We start from the raw sequence: 25,266 nt of genomic DNA, 5'->3' as shown, positions 1-25,266 counted from the left end.
ATAGGACTGGGCATATGCTGAATTTTTAATCTTTTCCTAATAAAAAAATGAATGAGAACAAAAATAGCATGAAAAAACAGTGGCCCACCACCAACAAATGACAAGCCACAATGTTAATGAAAATTCTGGGAATTGAGAAGTATAAACATTAATTAGAAGTAACATTATCTATAACAGCCTTGTACTGACACTTGGATGATGGAGCAAAATAGTACACAAGTAATTTCTGTTACAATGATAGATATACTGTGACCTGAAGGACATAACACAAATCAATCATAAATGGGCTTCTCGCCCTCATCTCCACATGAAATGATATTGGGGTATCTGTTAGGCAAATAGAAAAAAATACAAATAATCTTTCGGGGGGCACCTGGATGGCTATCAGTTAAGCATCTGACTCTTGGTTTCGGCTCAGGTCATGATCTTATAGTTCATGAGTTTGAGACCCACATCAGGTTCTTTGCTGACAGCATGGAACCTGCTTGGGATTCTCTGTCTCCCTCTCCTTCTGTCCCTTCCCCCACTTGAGCTCTCTCTCTCAAATAAATAAACATTAACAATTTTTAAAGGGAAAATGTAAATAATCTTCCCTCAAGCACATATCATACACCTAAATACTTTCTAGGGAGAATAAATATTAAAAGATAATGTCATAGAAAATCTTTAAGAAAATAACCTTGTTCCTTTACTGGATTTTTGGAAAGACAGTTATTTTCTAAATATGGATGCAGGGGAAATCATAAAGAAATAGAATGAATGATTTAACTCTATACAAATTTTTAAATTTGGATATATTAAGTGCACATTAACAAAATGAAGAGGGAAATAAAATCTGGCAAAGTATGGCAAATACTATCATTTATAAAATCATTTAGGTGTAATACATAAACATGTAAAGGACACGACAGATAATTTTCAATGATAAAACTATAATCTCAAAACAGGCATGAAAAAAATTCAACCTGTGAATAAAAGAAATGCAAATACCGATGATGATGTATAATCACAAAATATTAAATTAACAAAAAATGGTAATATGTAAAGCTGGTGAATGTGCTGGGAAACACATGTTCTTGTGTCCTATTGGTGGGAATAAAAATAGACACAATTACTCTGGGAAGTATTTTGGACAGCGATGACAAGACCCATGAAAATATTCATAACTTCTTATAATCTATTTTAAAGAAATGAAAAATGTACAAATGCTAACTTATATAAGGATATTCATTGCACCAATATTCATAATGCTGAAAAACAGCAATGTGAGAGTGAAAAATTCATGACCATAGATACATGTGAAAGACACACAAAAAATTTTAAAACAGGATACAAGTTGTACATTTTCCATGGTTCTTTTCAACTTCACATTAGGTCATGCATAGCTGTCTACATAAATTGTCTACATGATTCGCCTCTGACTGCAATTTACTCAATCACTTCTATAATTTTGATGATTACATTTTTGAATGTCCAGTGTTTGAATTTAAACTGTGTATTAGCCTTTTAAGAAATCACAATTTAGTATCAATTACTGCAGGTTTATCACTTGTGAATGACTTAATGTTTTTACACAGTGCTAGAGTATGAATTATTTAATTTCCTAACACAGTACCTTTATTGTTAACACAATTCTTGTCTCATAAAACAAAAACCACAAGGCACTGCCTGCATTAACAGCTTTTTCCTGTCCTGTTTGTGCCAACAGCAAAGATATTCCTTCTATGACTCAGCAGTGTCCACAGGAAAGTTATAGTGAAGGGGCATTCTAACCAAACCAGTTCTGTTCCAGAAGTATCTATCTAAGGTCTATCTCCCATCCCAACCAGGAAAAGCTGAAGAAAATATCTTGCTTCCTGTGTCTGGAAGATTTTTAGCTCTTTCCATTCAGTCTCAAACAAGTTCAAGTGTGGAGGCTGAGAAGCCAGGAGGATTTCAGCTCAATACCATCACCATTACCTTTCCAGGTTCCCAGTGCCTCACACTTCATCTTGAAGGGCTCCTGAGTGCCCTGGGAATTGTGGTATGCACTTGACTGTCAGTATTTTAATACATACATTTGAGATATATTATATAAAATAACTTTGATATACATCCCTAGGATGGATGGCTGCTCCAATCTCAATAAATATTCCAAGGATGATTAATTCATGTATAATTAAATGTCACACTTCACAGACTGACTGCAAGCATTTCCCCTACCTTCATTTAACAAGAGCAGAGGTTTTGTTAGTGATCATAATGGATGTACAAATTAGTGTTCATTGGCAAAATAGTGGTGTTCAAGATACGTGAATAGACTAAAATTATTGTGAAGCCTCTCCCTGTCTTGGTATGAACAGAACCCAGTTGGCTCAGAAGTCTAGCTCCTTCAGACTGGTATTTGAGGAATTCTTCTAAAACAGTGCTCAAGTGATGAAGATTTGAAGATTCTGGTTGTTGGCCATCAACCATTAAGGTGCTACCTCCCCCACCTCTGGAATGTTGCCAGGGACACCAGTAGCACCCAAGCAGAGAGGTCTGAGACCTTTTTGAGCCCATGGAGCAGGTTGTGACTGCTTTTGTTCCATCTGAGAACAGTTTTATTAAAACTTACTGGTAAGACTGTTGGGGAAACCTGTAGCCGCAACAAGCTGTTCACCATCAGAAGCTACTGATGGCCAACGGAGTCTGATAATTATGGTTGATAAAATTACTTAGAGTAATTCACAACAGATGAGGCCTAGGAGAAGGCTCTTGGGGACACTGGGGCCACTCCTTGTTGACATTCAGTGGCCAATAGGCTGCTATGGTTGGGAACTTCTCACCAGATTCTTAATGTGAAAGACTACTGATATAATTCCTTGGCACAGAAGACATTCAGTGCTCACTGGAGTACATCCTGGGGGTTCCAGAGTTTCTGCTTTTGTATCCATGCCGTTCCATAGGCTGACACAGTGTCACACGAATGGGGGCTGGGTGTTCTTTAAATCATTCAGTCACTTGACTTCAGTTTGTGTGGCTCCTCCAGGTCTGTGGCACACTGGTCCCAGGCCTGTGAACACCTTCTGTCATCGTTGTTCCTTTGTCTCCCCTAGACTGGGGAATTTTGACTACGCTTGGTGGTATAATGACAAGAAGTTTTGTTCTACTGAGACCAGTCTTCCTCTTTGCTCTGAGTCCACCGTAAGCTTTTGAAATTTGAAATTGCCTTTTCTTCTCTTCTGCTTTAATAATCATACCCTGAAATAGATCTAGCGTGAATGGTATGGGTATAAGAAACTTACTGGAATGTGTATGTATGCTTGTATATATGTATATATGGATAAGGTTTGGGAGATATCTCCCAATATATGTAAGTATAGATAGATCTCCCTCAATTTATCTATTATATATACTATTATATATCTCTCTTATATATATGTCATATGTATGTAAAATCTCCCAAACCCAAACCTTATTCAAAACCTCTGGGGTAAGATTGATTAAGAAATCTAGACTTTTGGACAATTTTTAGAAAGAAAATAAGATGAATATTAGGTGACACCTTAAAGCATTAGTATAGGTGACACCCCCAAAATCAAACCTTAATGTTTCTGCCACAGAACATAAGTATTTACCTTAAATGGAATAAATAATGACTATAAGTCAGATTTAGAAACCAAATGAGTTAGGAAATTTATTTATATTTTCCAGAGATTTTGGATTTGAAATGGCAAATAAGGGATTATGGACCAGTATTATCTCACCCCAACAGTAAACACCACATTCACCATTTTGCTTTCTTTTTGGTATTTCTTCTATGCTATCAGCCATGAAAGAGGCTGTTCTCCCTCAGACCCAGGAGATTTGGGAAATGGTTGAACACAGCCTCAAGAAAACTATCAGATGGAAGTGTGAGTCCCTTTATTATACTGGAGGATATGCAATGCATATAAATAAGCCTGATATATTCTTCTGTGTCCGGATGTGAACATTCACTCTTATTATGGAAAAATAATCAATTGGTTCTTCACTCTGCAGTTTTTTCTTTCTTCTTCTTTGCTTTCTCTGAAGCACTAGAAAGATGGAATGCAAATATTTCTTTCTTGAGGGAAGGTTTGAAGAATAAGTGAGTTAGTTATTTGGTTGCTAACGATTCAGGCTCCAAGCTGATAGGCTATCCAAATCTAGTAACAAATGGGCAGGAGCAGAGCTTGGACAAAGGAAAGGTGGAGGATAGAGAAGCCCTAGTACCTGAAAAAATGAAGTTGTGTTAGTCTCCGGAGCTGAGGACAGGAATCTGGGGATATGGTGGGTTTGAAGGGAGCAGCCCAGGTGTACCAGGAAGCAAATCTAGACCCATGGCATTCAAGTTCTCCCAAGAAAAATACCAAGTCCCCAGCAAGACAAGGGACCAGAGGAAAGGCAGACCTGTACAAACCCAGCAAATGGGATAATGGGCATCTTAGAAGAAAATCATGCCTCACTGATAACTGGGAATGGGAACTATGCAACCCCTTGCTCCTTGTTCTCATTGCAGGAAACCCAAAACAATGGTAAAACTTCAGGAGTTAGTGGGGAAAGCAGCGTCCCAAATAAGGGCTGGATTTTTTGCCAGTCCAGCAGGATAGGGCTTCAGAATCGAAGCTAGGTAGATTTATAGAAAAATAAGACACGTGGCATGTTTGGCCCCCCTGAGTTTGTAATCTTGAGGTTTATAACCACTGCAGTTGCATTAGGATATTAACTTTTACTGCTACATGGCATGTTTAGATATAATGCCTCTTAAAAATAAGAGTCTACGATGTCCTTCTGGCTTGTTTAATTCCAGGGGAAAAGATTCCCAAATGGTGAACTGGAGAGTTTATCACACGCATACACACAGACACATAAACACCACGTGTATAGAACAACTCTAAAAATACGGAAAAGACTAGGAAGTCTATTGACATAGAACCATTTTATGCGATATGGTTATTTTGTAATATAAAAGAAATAGTTTGAATATATAAGTTAAGATTCATGCGAGGAGATCATCCTGGATTGCCTAGGTGGGCTCTACCTCAAATGACAAATGTACTTACAAGACATGCACAGAGTAGCAAATAAAAAGGTAATGTGAAGACTTCAGCCAAGAACTGCCAAGAAATGCCTGGAGCCAATGGGATCTGGACACATCAAGTAATAGTCCAAACTATTCCCTAGAGACTTCAGAGGGGATGAGGTCCTGCTGACACCTTGATTTTGGAATTCTAGACTCCAGAACTGTGAGAGAGTAAATTTCTGTTGGTTCAGATTGTGCTAATCTGTCCCAGCAGCCTGAGAGAACAACACAGGCTCCTTGAGAGAGAGCTCTCAGAGACCTGAAGAAGCAGCTCCATCCTGTCAGGGGTAGCCATGGTGGCCAGGGCATCGCATCCACATGGACAGCTATGGGACAGCACTCAGGCTCTCACTGAACCCTCCTGGGCAAAATCTAGGCATTTTGGGCCTCAGGCTATTTCACCCCAATAGGCATTACCAGTTAGGACCTCCTGAGTGTATTTGTATATCTGTCTCCTCAGTTGGACTGTGAACTTCTCAAGGCCAAGAGCCTTCTTTTCTTCCTTGAGTGAAAATTATTGAACAACTCTTATGTGCTCCACTCTGTGCTAAAGGCTGGCATAAAATGCTGAGTAACAACACATAGCTCTTGCTCTCAAGCTGTGGGCAGACCTTGGGAGGGATGCCAGTCTGCATTCAATTAACGTACACTGAAGGAAATAAAGATGGACAAGACAGCCTGGAGGAGTGGATGGTTTGTACTTGAGAGAGACTGGGTGTAAAGCATAAACTCGCATAAGATACTAGTTCCCATTTCCTTAACTGCAAAATGAAGAAAACAGTTCCTACCTTCCAGATTTGCTGGGATGGTGAGCGGATACATATATAAGGTTAGTAACAAAAGAGAATCTAATGTTCCAGCAAGGCGTCAGTAAGTGTGTCCACGTCCAAAAAAGGTAATAAATTCCACCTCACATCCATACTATCAGTACTTTTCCCATGTATTTTTACTTATTATGTCTTTTGATTTTTCTCCAGATTTCTAATGTGGGCGGGACAGGGAAGAGCCTCAGGTGAGTCACAAGAGCAAGAGAACGGAGTCATGGACAAACAGGGCTGTGGATAGGGAAGAGACTGGACCCTGGGATTTCCTGTCTCCCGGAGCCCTGCATTTAACACGACAGCCATGCCCAGCTGAGTGAAAGTCTCACCAACGATATGGGGCGGTCTGCTCACAGTTACAGATAAATAGGGCTCATCGTCCTCAAGAGTCTACTTTGCCCCCCAAACTGGGGAACAACATGTCTGTGAAATACTACGACAGAGCTCCGTTTTAGAGTAGATTGTGAAAAAATTATCATTATCATCCTAACAACTAGTGCTTATGTGCACCTGTCTCTGTTCTAACCACTTTTAAAATAGGAGCTCTGCTCTTAACAGCGACCCTTACTGCTCTCCCAGGAAGGTCCTGTCATGAATCCCATTTGACACAGAAAGAAGCCAAAGGAATACAATGGCTAAGAGGCTTGTATGAACTTGTATAGGTACCTGGTGGCAGAGTTGGGATTTGAACCAAGGGAGTGCAGCTCTTGAGTTCCCGATTTTAATGATTTTGTTATAAATACTAAGACAAAACATGAATACAAAAGGAATTTTTATCTTTTACGATGACCTGATGGCATCAGAGCTATAGTTATTCTGTCGTTTACCATTGTGGGCGTGGGGGAAGCAAGGACTCTGAGGACATTTTCAGAAGCTCTGTGCTGCAAGGTTGTAGACAGAAGTGATTTTTAAGGACCATTTGCAGTGTGAGCAAGCATGCGTGCGCACGCGGGTGCGTAAATAGAATGAAAGAGAGCAAGCATTTCAGTGTGGGCAATTTTAGCTTAATTAGAATAGGAAGACTATTAACAGGTTATTTTTAAATGCAGCAAAGATCAGGAGGTGCACTAGAAGGAAATCACGCTGTGTGCGGCTGATTGGCAGGCCACGTATTATGGGAAAGTTCACAATCTTGTCTTTATCAGCACAGTTTGCAAAATAGGCCTGAAAGCCATGGCCCCAAACCCATTGTCTGGAGCTATAATTATTCAAGTTAAAAAAAAAAGGAATTGGAAATGTGATCAGCAGCGATTAGAAGGCCTATTTTGGGAAGAAAATGAACAACAGAACGAGAGATGCCAACGACGGTGAGTTTTGTGAAAGAGGATGGACACGCTGGTTTAAATGAAAAGTTTCCTGTCCGTCACCTGGGGAAGGGCTTTCCCTCAGGACTGGGCCATTAGTGTGCATCCATTGCAAAGGGAGGTCTCAACAAAAGCTGGCACCCCAAAACAGAAACTCTGGGGCTCAAAGAGCGCCTGCATTCGCAAGCCGGGAGCTGGTGAAAGAGACCAGGGCTCTGCTGTGGGCGCTTGGAGACTCAGTGCCAATCAGGAAAGCTCTTGACCTTGCAGTAGCGAGAACTGAAATAACCCCAGCAAAACGGAGCCCACAAAGTGGGTCAGAAGACCCTGGCTCCTGTTTTGGCTGGTGCTCTTGGGCTGGAGCCCAGAGTCCATGTGCCTTTGAGGAATAACTGTCTCTCCCCAGGCTCCCTGATGGCCGGCCTCCTTCCCTCCAAACAGCACCTTCCCCTTCTGTAGTTTAGGCTGACCCATCAGACCGTGGAGCATGTCACAGGCTCCCCCTTGCTCTTACACTGGCTTTGTCTTGTGTTCAAGATGAGAGTATGGACGCTGGCATCTCACTGCTTCAGTTCAAATCCTGGCCCAAAGACGGCTAACCGTGGGACCCTCAGGAATACCTCACTCTCTGCCTGTTTCCTCATCGCTAACATGGAGGTAAGGCTGCCTCACAGGTTTGCAGTGAAGATTAAAGCAGATAAAGAAGGTAAGACAGAACAGCGTTTGATGCTTCTGAACACTCCGTACATGTTAGTGATGAATACGGATATTCGTGAAACCCGAGGCTTAAGGCGTTAATTTTTCCCACCATGTGTTAAAAAAACAACAGTCTAGGGGCACCTGGGTGGCTCGGTCCGCTAAGTGTTCTGACTCTTGGTTTCAGCTCAGGTCATGATCTCACGGCTTGTCATTCGGCTACGCGCCGACAGCGTGGAGCCTGCTTGGGATTCTCTCTCTGCCCCTCTGCCTCTCCCAGCTCACTCTCTTTCTCAAAATAAATCTATAAACTTATTTTTTTTAATGAAATAACAGACCCACTACAACTGTGTTTGTAAGGGTTGTCACAATCTAGAATCATCTGAAGCACCAATGTACATGCCACACATATTCATCTTCTGGTTGTTCTCATTAAGGCTTTAGGTAACATTTATCATGTGAGTGGAGTCCGTGGATGGCAGAGATGAAGCAGCACTAATCTCCACTGAGCAATCTACCCCATGGGGGGGTGGCTGTGGGGAGAACGGTGACCATGCTGTGTAGACGAAGTAGAACATTTCATCATAGCATGGCCCTCTCATGCCACGTGCAGGCCAGTTCCCTCAGGAGGCAGTACAAAGTGGAGGAAAGAATCGAGCGTTATTCCAAATTATTCCAAATTCTAAGACAACTTGGCACCTCACCCGGATTCTACCTCTATGAAACCCTAGGCTTCGTTCTTGAGTTCTCGGAGGATGATTTCTCATCTGTAAAGGGGTCGGGGAACTAGTGGGGGAGTCCAGGAGCTGAGGCAGCAGGTGCTCAGTAATGAGTGCTCTCCTCAAATGACCAACATACAGGCCGTGCAGCATGTGCCCGGATCTCGTCGGTGGCGGGAACTCTCTCTAGCGTCCACCTCAAAGTCTCCCTCACTGGGGAGGCAGCCGTTGGCATACTAAACCAATTTAATATTGGCCACTATGCATTGGAGGCTCTCCAAGTTCAAGACACAACTCCAAAAGCTTTTGCGTATATTCCCATCACAACGTCTATCATATAGGATGAGGCCTGTAAAATCCTATTTTACGTGTAATTAAGCTGAGGCATGCAGCATATACATAAGCAGGTCACAAAGCCGGTAAACGGAGGGGCAGGTGGCCCTAAAAGTCGAGCTATCAGGAAACATAAGCCTCTAACTTGAGACTGTCATTTGAAGAAGACAACAAATTGGAGCGTTGTGACTTTTCCTACAGTAACCAAGTGTGGCTACGTGGCTTAATTACGATAAATAGGATCAGGAGGCAGGAAGCTGACCTGAGCATTTTTGCTTTATTCCATCTATTAAACATTTTATTTATATAAAAGACAAACGATGCATAGAATGAAAATAAGTGCTTGAGACATTTGATATAAAGAGTATATAGCATTCACATTCCTATTTTAATACATGAGTACTGCTGAAGTGTTCCATAAAAGAATAAAACTTTCCCTTTATGTGTAGTAGTAAAAAAAATGAGTATTTTTAGGAACTACAGAATGTTATTCCTTGGTCTTTTTCTTGACAAAGAAAAACAAAAGCCACAGTATCATCTGACACTACATTCCAGTTTATGCTGATGACCACCCAGAAGTGATAAAGCTCTTTTGAATCTTGGAAAATCCCGTTAATGGACCAGTATTCTAGAAATTCACCACTAGAGGTCAATGAGCAACAGCTATTGGACAGCATCAATAAGCCCGAAGGTGCAAGGAATTTCGGGGCATTTCCAAGGTCATACAGGTGGACAGTCCTGAACTCTCTCAGCCCACCGCCCACCGAGCAGGGCACCCACAAGGTTCATCTAATCCCAAATCTCAGCCTATCCGCTAAAACCTCAATGAGAGATCTTCCAAAACCCAAATGGAACTGATTTGCTCATTGCCAGTCCTAATATTCCTATTTGGCTGAAAATAGGTAGCTTCAACAACATTAAAAAAAAAGAGATTATTTGCAGCATTGACATTTGTTTGTGAATTAACAAATTCCTATGGAGTATTAAAGCTCATTCTTTTTTCTTGCCCATTCGGACACAGACTTCCTAAACACAAAAGGGACTCACTCATGTCCCACATTCAAGTCCTTGCTAGCAAATCCTGCAGAGGGCAGGAAGGCTGGTATGGCAGGGAGACGGTTAACCTTGGCGAAAGCTTCTAGGTAAGAGTCTCCTCCGTAATGTGGAGGGGAGAGCTCTTAATGTTTAGGCAAAATAGATTTGGCTTAACTGGGACCACTTGAGGGGGTCCCCTTCAGTCCAAAAAAAACCTACCAACTTAAAATCTTAACACCAGACCAGGAAGAGGGAGGGAATCAAATTCATATGATAGAGAATGGCTGCTGTGACGCACATTTCTTACAAGGGGCCTGGGTTAGGGGCAAGTTTAATTCCTAGACTGGGGGATAAGGCAGGCAGTGGAAAATGCAAATGTTTACACTGAGAAGTAAAGCAGCTTTGTAAGTGTGTCCACACTTTTGTTTTGTGAATGACGTGGACTGGGAGCTGGAAACCATCTGCTCTCTATCCTCACTTGGGAGAATCCAGATTGTTCTTTCTTGCAGAATCTCCAAATATTTAAAAAGGGGCTTGCTTTTGTCGAGTGCTGTGCTGGCCAAGCAAAACACATGTTCGAAGTGCCTGGGGGAACGGCCCTGACCATGGCCGTGCTGTGCCGCTCAAGTCCTTCGGACGCAGCCAGAATGGACCGGGGCATTTGGGAGCCCAGAGACGGAACCTGCCGGTGTCTGCACCAGAAAACTAGAGACTCCCACCGAGCCTGATGAAAAACTGACCACAATGAACACTGGAAAGAAGATGTTTTCCCTTTAAGGAAAGGGACTATGGGTGGGGAGTAGAGTAACAGAGTCAGACACAGCAGGGAGAATAAAAACGAAGAAAGAATGTTCTCTCATTAGTAGACTATGGGGCCATTTCATAAGTGGGGAGATCTGTTCTGATTGTTATGCCTGGGAAGCTAGAGGATGGAGCTCATCACCTTGAAGCTCTTGGAGACGGGACAGGGTTTCTGAGCTGGTTGAGGAAGGCGGCTCACAAACCGATTGCGGGCTTGAATCTCAAGCGAAACGACCAGGAGACACAGTGGCACACAGGAACCCCAGGGTCTTGTCCCCAGACAGCGTGACTCTAACTAGCTCCACGGCCAGCCAAGGACCCACGTGCACAGAACTGTTATTTTGCAAAAGCGAGTGCAGCATGACTGCAGCAGGCTTTGGAGACTCGGAGCCCCTCTCCTGACGCAGAGCCCCCACCTCGCGTGGTCAGAGAACCAGGGCACGGTGATTGTCAAGTGCTAATGCCGTCGCGGATCCCTTCCTTCTGTGCCTGGTTCCCGAGCTCTCCAAACAGATCGATTTCCTGGGATCTTTGATCTTTTCTTTCCTTGTCTCTTTCCAGAGTATGGCTGTATATAGATATAGATATAGATATATATAGATATATATAAAACATAGCTATTCCATATTTATATACAGGCATTAATAAAGTGCAAATGTTATTGGCTATTGTAAAGATCAATCTCATTTCCTGAGGAAGTGCTAACACAGCTTATCCTATGACGACGTCAAAGGCATAGAATGCTTCATGTCACCCACTCCCTGCTGCTGGTGTTTCCTGCTCAGGGTCACACCTCACAGGGAGGGGAGTGACCCCCGGGCTTCCAGGAAGCATTGGTTCAGGATCAGGGGCAACTTCCTGCTGCCTCTGTTCTTTGGTGACAGGGGCAGCCTCTTTAGATGAGCCCAGCCTGCCCCGGGAAGAGCTATTTGGTAGTGTTCAACGAGCCATCTTCGGGAATCTTCTCCTGGGAGCAGCTCCTCCCTGACAGCCTGTCCAGGTGCTCCAGCTCGCTGAAGCGCTCCGCCACGCACTGGGCCGTGAGCCGGGCCTCCGGGTCGTGGTCCCAGCACTCGGTCAGCGTCTCACACACCATCTGGATGCCCTGCAGTGGGAGAGAAGTCACAGGCACGCTGAGCTGCTGGTCTGCTGCCCTCGCCCCCGCGGTGCAGGCTGGGTACCAAAGAGCCTGTGCATTCATGCGTCCTGACTGAGCATCCCTTCCCCACAGGCAGGGCCGGCCACTTGATCACGACAGATCACGGAAGGGAGAGCCGGCACATCTGATCATGACAAGGACTCTCCAGAAAGCCTCTGAGGTACAGTAGCATTCCCAGTACCAGAGAACTCCTACGAAGTGGCCCCTCATGCCCTGTGGCAGAGTTTGGCTTTGTTTAGGATGGTTTTAGGGTCACAGCAAAACTAAGTGGAAAGCACAGAGGGCTGCCAAACACCTCCTCCCCTGACACGTATAGCCTCCTCCACTGTGGACATCTTGCGTCCTGTGGTACATTTAGTCCAGTCAATGAACCAACAAGGGCACGTCACTACCAACCCAAGTCCATGGTTTATACTGGGGTACATGCTGGGGATTGCGACAAATGTACAATGACATGTATGCACCACTGTGGTATCCCACAGCATAAGGTCCCTGCTCTAAAAATCCTCTGGACCCCCCACCCCACCCCACTCCTTCTACCTCGTTCCCTGAGCCCCTGGAGACCACGGATCTTACTGTCTCTGCCTTCTGAAAGTATCTTATAGTTGGACTCATATACGCAGTTCTATTTAGACAAGGTAGAATACCCCAGTCAGAGTCAAGTCCAGGCTTTGGGCTGGTTTCACTCTGTGAAGTCACACGTCCTGTGGAGGATGGCCCCTTGTGCCCTGCTCCTGCCAGCCATATCAGGCTGCACCCCAGGGAGCACCTGTCTTTGGAAGTGAGCCATGCTAGAGTCTAGGCTGTGTCAGAAGGTTTCGCCCAACCCCATAAAGACCCCATTCAAAAGTGCTACCCAATATGGTGGCAAGGGTCTTCCCTCATGGCTGTAATTTTTCTTTAGCAATGCAAACATGTTTATCATTGCAGACACACAGGGTGCTCCTGGCGGTTAAAGGCTCCCCACGGTCGGTCGCTGGTGATCTTTTATGCAAGTGGCCCGGTGGGAAGGAAGTAGCCCAGCACCGCCCCCAAGAGCCGGCACTTTGCTGTTCAACATCTACTCCAAGTAACTTTCCCAATGCACCGAGGGGCCTTTCCCTCCCTGCCCGCCCTGTGAGTGGATTCATGATGTTGAATTAGTTGTGTAATTCACCTAATTGACGGTATTGATTGATGGCCTATTAAGAGTGGAGTGGTATTGTTGGTACACAAGTAACATTTATTTTATTCTGGCACTGTAATTACAGGCAGTAAATTAAATTAAATATTAAGCATTAACGTGAAATCAATAGGGCAACAAATCTCATTAAGAGAAAAAAATGTATTATGCAAATTCTTTCCAGAATTTTATCATCATGAATAATGGCTTCATTAGAAGAACCGTACAGGAGAGGAGGCAACTGAATTTGAAAGAAATAACACCAGTGCCTTCTGATTGCAGAGGGAGCACAAAACAGCCTTGCATTTTCAGTCAAAGAGGGTTGGCCAGACACCCCGGGGAAGCCCTGGCCTACGGCCGGGTTCAAGCTCCACCCCGGCTCGATGAGGGTCTGTCTGCTGACGTGGGCTTCCTGCTCCTTCTGTCTTCCTGATTGTGCAGGATTTGTTGTTTTTGCTTCTTATCTCAATTTGCCTTGCCCTTAGCAAAACCTAGGACTTAGCCCAGCCTTCACTGGATAAGGGAATGCTTGCAAAGGAGGCAATCAAAGGGTTTCCCCGGTAGGAAGATCAGCTCTGTCGGTGAGATAGGAGCACACTGTTCCCTCTGCTTCCTTCTCCTCTCTCCCGAGTCTGTCAGGGCTCTCTCAGCCGGGTAACCTACCACTATCTTCTTCTCTGATCACCGCTCGCATCGAAATGCCACTTCAGACAAATCTGATTCTCCCTTCAAAACAGCCACTCCTTACCTGGTGGTTGAGCCAGGAGCTGGGAATTTCGGGCCGTCCTCGGTCCCTCAGCACATTGTCCTTCATGCTCTCAACACAGGGATGCTCCCGCACCTTGGATCCAAATGGAGGCTCGTAATCTTTCACCTCTGTTAAAGAGAGCGGGTGAGCGCAGGGCCATTGAGAAGGGTGCGTGCAGCCTGGGCACATGAACACTGGAGAGGCCTGGCTGAGTAGCCTGAGGCACTGAGCGTCCAACTATATCTGTGATTCTTCTGAGAGCAAAGGTTTAAGAAGAGTGGATTAAAATAAGAAAGAAGGAAGGGTTGGGGGAAAAACCAGAGACATGGTTAATGGCTAATTGTTGGGCTCTTGCTTCTGCTAGGTACCGTGCTAATGGCTGGGGACAGTGAAGAATGAGACCAAGAAGGGCACTCAGCTTCCATTTTAATGCAGGCATTCTCGCGGGGTGAGGTGGCCCCAAGAGGCAACACTGGTTCTTGGGAGGTGGAGAAATCTTACGCGTTACATCGGTTTGTAGCCCTACGAAGGTCCCTAGGACACACACAAGTTGAAAAGGTGGTGGCAAACTTCACGAGGACACCCAACCTAAAACGGAATGAAATTCTGACACAGGACAACTTGGATGGGCCTCAAGCATATTATGTTAAGTGGAAGAAGGCCGTCAGGAGAAATACCACCTGATTCCATTTACATGAGGTACCTACAACGGACTACATTGGACTACAATGGACAGAAAGCAGGCTGGTGGCTGCTGGGGACTGGGGTGGTGGGGTGGGGAGGAGCAGAGATGGAGGGTTCTTGTTTTATGTGTACAGAGTTTCAGCTTGGGAAGATGAGAAAGTTCTGGAAACAGATAATGGTGATGGTTAAACATCACTGTGAATGTACTTAATGCTAAAGAAATCTACACTTAAAAAAGATCGAGACAGTGAATTTTAGTTTACGTATGTTTTTCCATGAAGGAAAACAACTGATGCGGTGTACCGATTAAGAAAAAAAGAAATGTTGGGGTGCCTGGCTGGCGCAGTTGGTACAGCATGCGACTCTTGATCTCAGGGTCGTGAGTTCAAACCCTGTGTTGAGTCTGGGGCCTACTTAAAATTAAAAAAAAAAAAAAAACAAAAAAAGAAAAAACACAAAAGAGAAGAAAAAAAAAGGTCTATAAAGACTTCTTAGGATAGAAATGATGACAAACATGTTGAGTAATGGTGTCTCATGGGATCACGGAGGAGAGAGATTAACAACCCATCAACAAACAAAATTTAGAAAAGTAATTTTCTTTTCCTTCATGTGAAAAAGAGAAGAAAAGAGGATGATGATGGGCTCCTTCCCTGAGGCTCCAGGTTTCAACCAAAGTCAACCTCTTTATAGAAACTCGAATATCCCCCAAGACACTCCTGGCTAGACGTCCTGGGCAGAGCTCGATGTTAGCACGTATCATATTTTGATAGTCATGTTAATTCATCTCATCTAACAAGACTGTGTGCATCTGAGAGCAGGTTCCAACTCCTTTTTTTTCATTCTTGTATTCCTAGCACCCCTGATAGGAACTCCTACACAAGAGGCTCTCAATAAATACTTTGTTGAGTAATGGAAGGATGGATGAATGAATCTTAGATCCTGTCCATAGTGGCAATGCCTAAACTCTAGATGAATACTAGAACAGCACAGTATGTGGGTGGATCACCTGGATGTCCGTGTGGCACAGGACATCCTAAAAGACAGAAGACACTCCTGTATTAGAACATTAAATGCCTCCTGGGTGGCTGTCGGTTAAGTTTCTGACTTTAGCTCAGGGCATGATCTTGCGGCCCATGGGTTTGAGCCCTGCATTGGGCTCTGTGCCGACAGTGCAGAGCCTGCAGCCTGCTTTGGATTCTGTGTCTCCCTCTGTCTGTGTGTGTCTCCCTGACTTGTGCTCTCTTTCTCTCAAAAAAGTGAATGTCAAGAAATAAATTAAAAAAACATGTCTGTGCTGGAAATGGAGGATGGGCTGGATCCAACATTTTTCTCTATAGAAAGCAGGACCTTTGGCCTTTAGCAAAATAATTTTTTGCTTAATGAGTAAAACTTTCAATAATTTGCCCTGCCAGGCTAAGAACTGAAGAAGCCATTGGAGCAAATGACATTTTGAAAATGGATTGCCTGTTCTTACTTGTTTGTTTTTTCCCTTTTCCCAGAACCCCGCTTGCAGATTCATCTTCTGTGGCAGCCTCTCCAGTCCCCAAAGAGAGTATCTTTTTTCAGGAAATTTGTGATGAAGGCTTCCCATCACATTGGGACAAGCACAGATCACCTTCTGTGTGTCCACTTTGGCCCTTCGGTGCCACAGCACTTAATCCTTACTGCTTTCGAGGTGAGATCTGAATTTTTATCTGGAGAATCTTATTTCTTTTTTCCATTCCCTTATCTTCTTCTACAGACTGTACATTCCTAAGGCTGAGGCTGGAATTGTCCTCCAATTCTCTGCTCAGTGCTTAAAACCGTGTCAGATACATAGCAGGCATTCGACAAGTGTGAGTTGGGTTGAATTCAAACAAAAGCAGAGGACTGTCAGTCCTGTTTACTCTGACCTAAATATTCTCTTCTATAAAAGGAAGGAGCTGAATTGGATGACCTCCCTGTTGCCCTCTCCAGATTATTTTGTAATCCAACCTAATTAAATAATACAATGCCTTCTTAGTGCGATGTCTTGAGGTATGTATATTCTAATACAATATAATGGGTCATGATGTGTATATGATACAAAGTATTCCTTAGATAACGTATCAGTCCACACACTCTCCATTTACACCGTTTTGGCTGCCATGGCTGGCATTGTTGGCTCCTTGCCTCTCTCCCTTACCCAAGCCAAGAGCACCAGACCCCAGCTGCCACAGGTGTTGAGTCCTAAGGGCCCACAACTTTACCCTTCTCTGGAGGATTGCCCTCCGCTGATGACAGCTGCCTGGCCTGGAGATTTCCAGAAAGCCTGCCTCACCCCCAGAGGCATCCAGCAGCCAATGATAAATTAATGTAGATGTTTTAATGGTCGAACCCTCTTGTCTCTGCAGGGAGAGAACCATGGTACCATTCATCCTCCGGAGACCTCTCCTGAAACTACAGGCGTGGTGAGCTTCTCTGCTGCCTGCCTCTCTCACTTGCTTCTCCTGAGACCTCATCCTTAGTCAACCGCGGCACAAAACTCTGTTTCAGATTAGTTCTAGTAAAGCCGGCCTCAGAGAGCAAAGAAGGATTTCCCCTGTAGGTCAATCTCTTGGCTAAACTGCACCACCTGACCCTGGCTGCAAACCCACCCCGAGGAAGCCTTGACAGGACTTCTTCTTCAGAAAGTGAGCGTACTAACCCATCAACGATTCCCCCCGCACAGTACTCAGAAAGGGGCGGGGGTGACCTCAGTCAGGGCGGGAAAGCTGCAGAATCAGACTCAATCCCAGGTGTCGACCTCATGGCTAAGATTCCTATAGAACAAAGGAAAATCTCTCCAGAGTTGAGGTCGTTATAACCCAGGGCCAATTTATTTAATTTCTAGCTCTAAAATCTTCAAAGTCCCGTAAACCACAGTGTCTAATTTTATAAGTTCTGTGGGGACGAACGCAGGTTTCCATGGGGAAGGGGGAAGAGCTGAAAATGGGAGAGGGCATTAGGCACGGGCTTGTTTTCTGCTTAAAGAAAGAGTAATGAATGCCCCTTTGGAAAAGAAGACAAAGATAACAGTCCTTTCCCAGAGTGAAGAGAATTTTAACTGGATTTAACTTCCTACTTTTCCTAAAACCTTGGAATGTTGTGAGATTTGTGATTCCCTAGTATCCTTGAGGGGTGTGAGGCCTGTTTGCAGGCTGTGACTTGTGGGAGATTATGTAGGCTAGTGAGGTCAAGGACAGTCTGAGGGTGGCTGGCAAAGAATGGACTCTCAGAGCGCAACTGGGAGTGTGAATTTATGGATCTCCCTTTAAGGTTAAATTAGACAAGTCTGGGGCACCTGAGTGGCTTAAGTGAGCGCCCGGCTTCAGCTCAGGTCATGATGTCATAGTTTGTGAGCTCAAGCCCCACACTGGGCTCACTGCTGTCCGTGCAGAGCCGGCTTCGGGTCCTCTGTCCCCCCCCCCTCTCTGCCCCTCCCCCACTTGCACGCGCTCGCGCACGCGCTCTCTCTCTTTCTCTCTCAAAAACAAACATTAAAAAAAATTAGACCAGTCTGGGTGACCATGATGTGACCCAAACTGGCACACCTCCATCCCTTAACACTGAAGTCTTCTTTCTGGTGACGAAAGAGAATGCAGACTTAAAATATATGCATGTTTAAAATAAATAAATAAAAATAAAGTGTATGCATATTTCCAGCTGACCTTTCGTCAACTCCTGGTGAACGTCATATTGACATACTATATCTTTTCCAAAATCGCTAAGTGGGCTTTTTGTCTTCTTGAGGATTTTTGCAATTCCTCTTTCTTTGCTTGTCGCCCTCAGTTTACACCTGTCACTCCTGCCCACTTTTTTAGTCCTGCCTCAGACATGCAGAGATGACCTATGCTTGGCAGCGCGTGTCCATCCGCCTCTCAGTCCCCCGCCTGAATGTCTATCTGATTGTGGCCGTCATGAAAACCCCTGTCTGGCCACGTTCTTTTTTCTTTGTTTTTCCCTTTTGTTGCTGGTAAGGTGATGCCTTCTCGGGGCTCTAACAGGTTGTGGAGGACAACCACAGACGGACAGACGTTATAAGAGAGGCTGCTTCTTCCTGGAGGCCAGGTGCTAACGGCTCCTCAAGTCTGTGCAGAGGCCCTGGGGATGCCGTACACGTATTTCTTTGCCTTGGCAAAAGGAGGCGGCCACGGACACCCAGGTAGAGGTCCAAGCCCTGGGGCAGGTGGTTGAGGGCAGGAGGCCTCTGCCAGCCAGGTGGGCTCTGACGGTCCTTCCTGGGATGAAACCTCAAGCCCTGAAACCCAGCTGGCCCGGGGAATCGAGCAGAGGTGGGGACTGGCCAGTCCAGAGGCTGGTTTTCAGCTCCAGCTTCTCCCATGGTTTCAGGCCGCTTGAGGCTGACGCTCCGTCCGCTCTGGCAAAATCGCCGGGTCCAAATTCCATGTCTTTTATCCCGGTCTACTTCTCTTTTATCCTTATCTATTTTTCACGTTGGTGCTTAAAATGTTTTTATGTTAGAGAATGCATGTGATTAAAACTCCGAAAATACTAGGTCCAAGGACATGGGCAAAAGCAACTCTCTGTCCCACTCCTCATCCTTCGTCTCACAGAGGGGGCTTAGGTCGAATGCTGGGATTAAAAGCGATGAAGGGCATCTGAGTGGCTCTGTCAGTTAAGCATCGGACTCTCGATCTCGCCTCAGGTCATGATCTCCCGGCTGGTGAACTAAGCCCCGGGTCTGGCTCCATGCTGACAGCGTAGAGCCTGCTTGGGGTTCTCTCTGTGTCCCTCCCCCACTCACACACATGCTCTCTTTCCCTCTCTCTCTCAAAAATAAACCTTCCAAAAAGTGACTTCAGTTTGCCCCTTATTGTTTATGATGAGCACTTCTCCACCTTTTTTTTTTTTTTTAATAAAAGATGAGATATTCTGCTCCCTCAATTCACTGGAGACTGAAGCTTGGGCAAAACACCAGAGAAACAAATGACAAGAATGAATGCCATCTGGGTGCCCTGGGCAACACCAGATTGCTCTCAGAGTCACTACCTAGCTGCCCTGTCCTCACCGCGTCGCAAATCTGAAACAACCCGTCCAAGCCCACGCTCGCAGCGGGGCTGCCGTCGGTGTCGGAAGCTGCGTCCTGACAGAGGAAGTGAATACAAGCTATTAAACAGACTTTAAACATTTCAAATGAGTCAGACAGAGAATGCTACGAGGAGTTTTGAAATATGTGATCCAACACTTCATTTTACGGTTGCGAAAGCCGAGGCCAGAGAGCAGCCCTGGATTCCGGGAAGAGCAGTCAGAATCAGGGGTGAAATCACTGCTCCCGGATGCGCCGGCACTGCCTTTTTCGGAAGCCTGCGCGCTCTCTCCACCCTGCGAAGCGTGTCAGGGAGTTCTCTCTCCCCCCACCCAGAGCCAGCCCCGCTGGGGCGGCCCAGGCCGGGGCACACCTGTCACAAATGTGACAGATGTGGTCCTCCCTGCCGCAGCCAGCCCCTCCACACCGCAGGTCTCCAAGAAGGGGGACCTGAGGGGAATCTATCAGATGGTTATGCTTTGGAATTTCTAAATAAGTTATGCAAAAAATAAAAATTAAAAAAAGCAAACCAAAGAACCCCCACTAAATGTAAAGGCGAGCCTTCTCCCTAACTGCTATTATTTACCACCAGGGAACCCAGACACGGGTCCATTTGGGGGTTAGTGAAACAGGTGGGCTGGCAGCGGTAGAGGTGGGGGAAAATGAGCCTGTCACAACTTGGGCCGCAAGGGCCAGATCCGGGGCGGGGTTGGCCGTGGACATCACCCACGGTTTTCTGGAGTTCCTGTTTGTGCATTTGATCAAACGATTCCTTGCACGGGCAGCCAGAAAAGGGGTGAGTGGGCTCCCCATGCTGTTACTCGGTACCCTCCCAGTCGGCCGCTGGCCACACAGCTGTCCGTGCCCGCTGGCCCAACCCACGAGGCACATGGTGGGTTCACCTTTCCAACGTGTGCCAGGAGCAACCTTCAACCCCGACGGCTGTGGCTTGGAAGGGAAAGGCCCAGCGTGCTCACAGGGCCGGCGGTGCAAGGCCGAGGCATGGGTTTGACTCTGCACCCAAGGCCCCCAGCAGGGCTATGTCCCAGCTCTCCACACTGATGCCCTGCTTGATGACATGCCATTTCTGGGCTTCCTTCCTTTTCCTGACTCACTTCCCCGTTCATTGACTGGCATTTCCTGAGAGCTCTTCTCCCAAGAAACCACTTACACTGGATTCTTATTCCAGGCTCAGGCATCCCAACCCAAGGTGAAGGTCCACACAGCAGAACAATTCACTCTAACCCAGTCTCGGTGCCACCCTCGCGCTGCTTCCCACACCAGGCGCTCTAAGGCCCAACACCTCAGGACCTCCCCGACTGGCTGGGACAACACCTCTTCTAAGAAACTTCCATAGTGGGAACACTGATACCCCTTCCCTGGAGTCTTTCCACGGATGGAAGCCGCCCTGCACTCCCAGACCCCCGAAGCTTTCTTTGATTTCTCTCAGAAGGCTCTTAAGAGGAACCACGCTTGCCTTCGCACCCCCCCACCCCCCCGTTTCTGCGCCCGGAGTGCGCGGGTCCCTGGGAGATGATGCATTTCCTCCTCTGCAAGCAGCATCTGGAAGACAGCTGTCGCTCTGAGACCATTCCAACTTCACAGAGCAGCAACGCTGCCGACAGTTGTCCCTGAGCAGAGCCCTGAGTTTTACATCTGCTTGCAAAGTATGCTCCCCTGAAACCCAGGGAAGCTTCCAGAGCCTCTTACCCTGTCTCTCTTCAGCCTTCCTCCCCAACCCCTCTTCATTGTTTTGGATCCTCTCTTGCCTTTCTCTTTGATTCGCGTCCACTTCAGTCCGATTTGCAAGCCCACAGCAAGCAGACAGTTGCTTAAGAACCATTTCTCCTCTTGTCAAACACCCACTTCCCCAGCTGCTGTAGGTCAGCTTCTACTCAAAGGCCTCAGTGGCCAGGGATTTGTTTGGAAGTCGGTTTGCCTGTGGGTCCGTCTCGGCTGGGGTTTTGGCCGGGGCTGGGCGATGTGAATATTGTGTCTGTTGTGCTCGCCAGAGGGGGGCCCTGGAAGGGTCCCCGCCGTCATCCGCCTCCCACACATCACACACGCTCTCATGAACACCAAATAAACCGAAAGCCGGACAGAGATTTCTTTGTCAAGCAGAGCTGGTCCCCCGGTCCGTCCTTGCTGAAGGACGATTTTGTGACTTTCCTCCTTAGTCAGACAGCAGCAGACCGATCACCTCCTGCTCTCTGGCTCCTTCTTCGAACGATTCTCAGAGACCTGTTTTCTTGACTTCTGTGTTCTTTCAAATGATCTGAGGGTCCGAGGTGATGCCCTCTGTCACGATCCATCGCCCCTAACTCTTTATTCTCCTTTCTCAAGTATTATTTGCCTTCGCTCACCCCGGTGTTCTATGACACATCTATTTGTTCATTACTGTCTTCCTAGAATATTAGTTCTTCACAGACTCCTTGACCCTGGAGGACAGAGGCTCTGTTGTTTCCTGATTTTTGTTGGTTTGTTTTTCCACTGCTGTGTCCTTAGCATTTTGAATAATGCCTGCTATGAAATTGGTAGTTAATGGATGTTTGTTCAGAGAAGGAATGAATGAATAAGTAGATCTTCAGAGAAATAAGGATAAGGAAGTCATCTCAGACTTGAAGGCACTGAGCCTGTAACATGCTCAGAAATTAAGAGCTTTAGGAGTCTGTGAAGAGAGATGCACCCAGAGGAGACAGGAAAGTCTGTCCCTGGAGACTTTCACAAGTGAGGTAATCACTGAGTGTTCCTCAAGTGTGTGACTGTCTTGCCGGCTACTTCCAGAAAGACACCGAATGACAGGCCAGGACGAGGTAGCACCTGTCGCCCAATCTGTGGTGTCTGCTATTTAAGATGTGCTCCACTTGTCAGGCCAGCAGTGTCGCGGCCACATGGCTTCCCTACTTCCTGAAGCCTCAGTTTTCCCCTCTGTAAAATGGGGCATCTAATAACAGTGCTTACTTTAGAGTGCTTGGTAGCCTGGAGGAGCTGACCCATGAAGCAAGTGCACAGGGAACGGTGGGTGCTTCTCCTTCGTGGCTTCTGTCACGATCAAACCTGCTTCTACCAGGACGCCTTTCCCCTTGGACCACCCTCTTCAATTACTGCAGCCCATCTCTCGAGCCCCTCCATGTGAATGGAGCTGTACTGTTGGCTTCAGAAGAGTGCTGTTATCAACGGTTGGCATTTCATCATCTGAGAAGAGAGACTTGTCCAGCGTGGTGGTGGTGGTGCTCTCTCTTTCTCTGTTCCCCCCGAGCTGGCCTCACAGAGAGGAGAGGCTGATAAAGAAGTAACTCAGAGGACACTCCTAAGTCTTACACATCCTTCAAGAGCTGACTTAACCCTCCCTGTCCGACCCTACCATCTCACTCCCCTCGGCTGACATGGGCTTTCAGTGCCCCATGTCCCTACCTTACCTTCCTGCAGCACTGGTCACAACTGACCTGCACTTGTGTGCTTCTAACACCATTTCAGTCCCAGTGAACAGCATGAGACAAAGCCTAGGGCTGAGACCTAAAAGGCATTCACCGAAGACGTGCTTTGTGGGACAGTGCTGTGAGGAGAGGAGACTGGAAAGGCCAGTGAGGGCCAGGCTGAGCATTCATGTGAGCCCATCAGTCTGGGCTCGGCCATGAGAACAGAATGGGGTCCCTTCAAGGCAGGCCAGCTGGGGTTTCACATTCCCTACAAGACTGTCCCCTGTTGTTTGGCACCTACCTCCCATGGTTAGATGCCCTGCTACTCAGAGTACAACAGGATGGAACATTAGTTAACTTGTTGCAAAATATACTCTCCATCCACAGTTCATCAAACTCAGTTAAGCTTCATATTCCCATTTCCTGTTTTGAAATGTGATGGCCAATGCAAGATAGTAATTACATATTTTGCATTTCAGGTGAGAGAAAAGAAGGTTTAAGTTTAAGGAAAGGAATGTAAGGAATACATCTATTTGGCAGCTTTATGTTCTTTCCATGGGACACCTGAGATACAGAAGAAAAGTCTCTGAGGAGTACTCAGAAGGACTTTTCTTCTGTACCTGCATGGCTCAGTCAGTTAAGCATCTGACTTTGGTTCAGGTCATGATCTCATGGTTTGTGAGTTTCAGCCCTGTGTTGGGCTCTGTGCTGACATCACAGAGCATCCTTGGAATTCTCTCTCCGCCTCTTCCCCCCTCAGGCTCTCTTGCATGAACTCACTCTCTCTCTCTCTCTCTCTCTCTCTCTCTCTCAAAATAAATAAACTTTAAACATATTATAAAAAGAAGAAAAGTCAGGTGTGCCTGGGTGGCTCAGTCGGCTAAGCGTCCATCTTCAGCTCAGGTCAGGATCCAACAGTTTGTGAGTTCGAACCCCATGTCAGACTCTGTGCTGACAGCTCAGAGCCTGGAGCCCCCTTTAGATTGTGTCTCCCCCTCTCTCTGCCCCTCCCATGCTCATGCTCTGTCTCTCAATAATAAATAAAAACGTTAAAAAAATTAAAAAAGAAGAAAAGTCTCTGAAATTAAGATGAGGCTAAGAATCTGTCTTCAAGGTTTTAAAGATATATCGCCCCCCCCTTCAAAAAAAAACACCTCTAAACCAAAAAAAAAAAAAAAAAAAGACTACCAAGAAACCAAAAATAAGCAATGCTTTCCAAAAGAAGCTATGACAGGGCTTCATACGTGAGTTCACGCACTAAATCAAGTGAACGACCTTCAGTTGGACCCAAGTGAGGAAAGATAAATAACGTGAGCTTCTACAGCCTGAGCGGAGATGGGAGAAACAGGATTGTGGGCTTAAGATCAAACAAAATGAGAACCGGGACAGCCTCTTTCCGGTTCCCCGAAAGCCATCCATTCTTATCCTAAAGGTTATGAAAGGCTTTTTGAGACTAGCTGAGCAAATGAGATCCTGTTCCTTCCTTGGGAAAACTTGTTTATACTGTATCTGTTTTTAGACCTTGTAAAAGTTGGTGAGCTCAGTTCTCCCCCATGAGCCCGAATTCCTCCACACTCAGCAAATATCAACAGGAACCGGCTTCAGTCATTGATAACAATGAAAGCAGGGAGCGCGCACAGGGCCTTAATAAGCTGTCCGCGCTGACAAAGGCAAAGACGGAGACACAATCTCCAGCTCGTGTTTATCGAATAACGAGTTTGAAAGGATAGAAAAGATACCAAAATCTAGGTAAATTTATTCTGACAGTGACAACAGCACCGTCTCTGACACACCTCATACCGGCCTAAGGATTCATTTTCAAACTGTCAAGGCAGAAAATTATTCTCAGTGGCTGAAACTCGGTGAAGCAAATTTCACAGTGCAAGGAAAAAACCACGTTTGTGCGGGCAGATGCCACGGGGCGGGGCAAGCCATGCAGGCAAGCAGCAGAAAATAGTGGGGTCGGCCAGAAACGAAGTGCCGTGCCCACACAGCGAGCCAGGCAAATAGGTGATGGGTTTAAGAACTTTATTTTTTTTTTAATTTTTTTTTAATGTTTTATTTATTTTTGATACAGAGACAGAGCATGAGAGGGGGAGGGGCAGAGAGAGAAGGAGACACAGAACCGGAAGCAGGCTCCAGGCTCTGAGCTGGCTGTCAGCACAGAGCCCAATGCGGGGCTTGAACCCACGAACGTGAGATCTGACCTGAGCCAAAGTCAGAGGCTTAACCGACCGAGCCACCCAGGCGCCCCATTAAGAACTTTAAAATAG

At 46.0% G+C, this 25,266-nt stretch overlaps 1 protein-coding gene across 1 annotated transcript in view; it reads right to left on the bottom strand.

Moving 5' to 3' along the window:
* Positions 1 to 9,196: 9,196 nt before the first annotated feature.
* TGFBR2 (transforming growth factor beta receptor 2) overlaps positions 9,197 to 25,266 on the bottom strand; it is a 50,719-nt gene continuing 34,649 nt past the window's right edge. Inside the window, exons 5-6 of the mRNA XM_029940380.1 lie at positions 13,844 to 13,971; positions 9,197 to 11,879 (exon numbers count right to left, since the gene is read on the bottom strand). Of these exons, the coding sequence (XP_029796240.1) occupies positions 11,700 to 11,879; positions 13,844 to 13,971 (308 nt within the window). The 3' untranslated portion in view covers positions 9,197 to 11,699. The remainder of the gene's footprint in view (positions 11,880 to 13,843; positions 13,972 to 25,266) is intronic.

This window comes from Suricata suricatta, chromosome 5 (genome assembly GCF_006229205.1).
Source record: "Suricata suricatta isolate VVHF042 chromosome 5, meerkat_22Aug2017_6uvM2_HiC, whole genome shotgun sequence".
NCBI classification, from domain to species: Eukaryota; Metazoa; Chordata; class Mammalia; order Carnivora; family Herpestidae; genus Suricata; species Suricata suricatta.
Note: the sequence above shows the minus strand (reverse complement) of the source record. Positions and strands in the feature narration are given on the sequence as shown.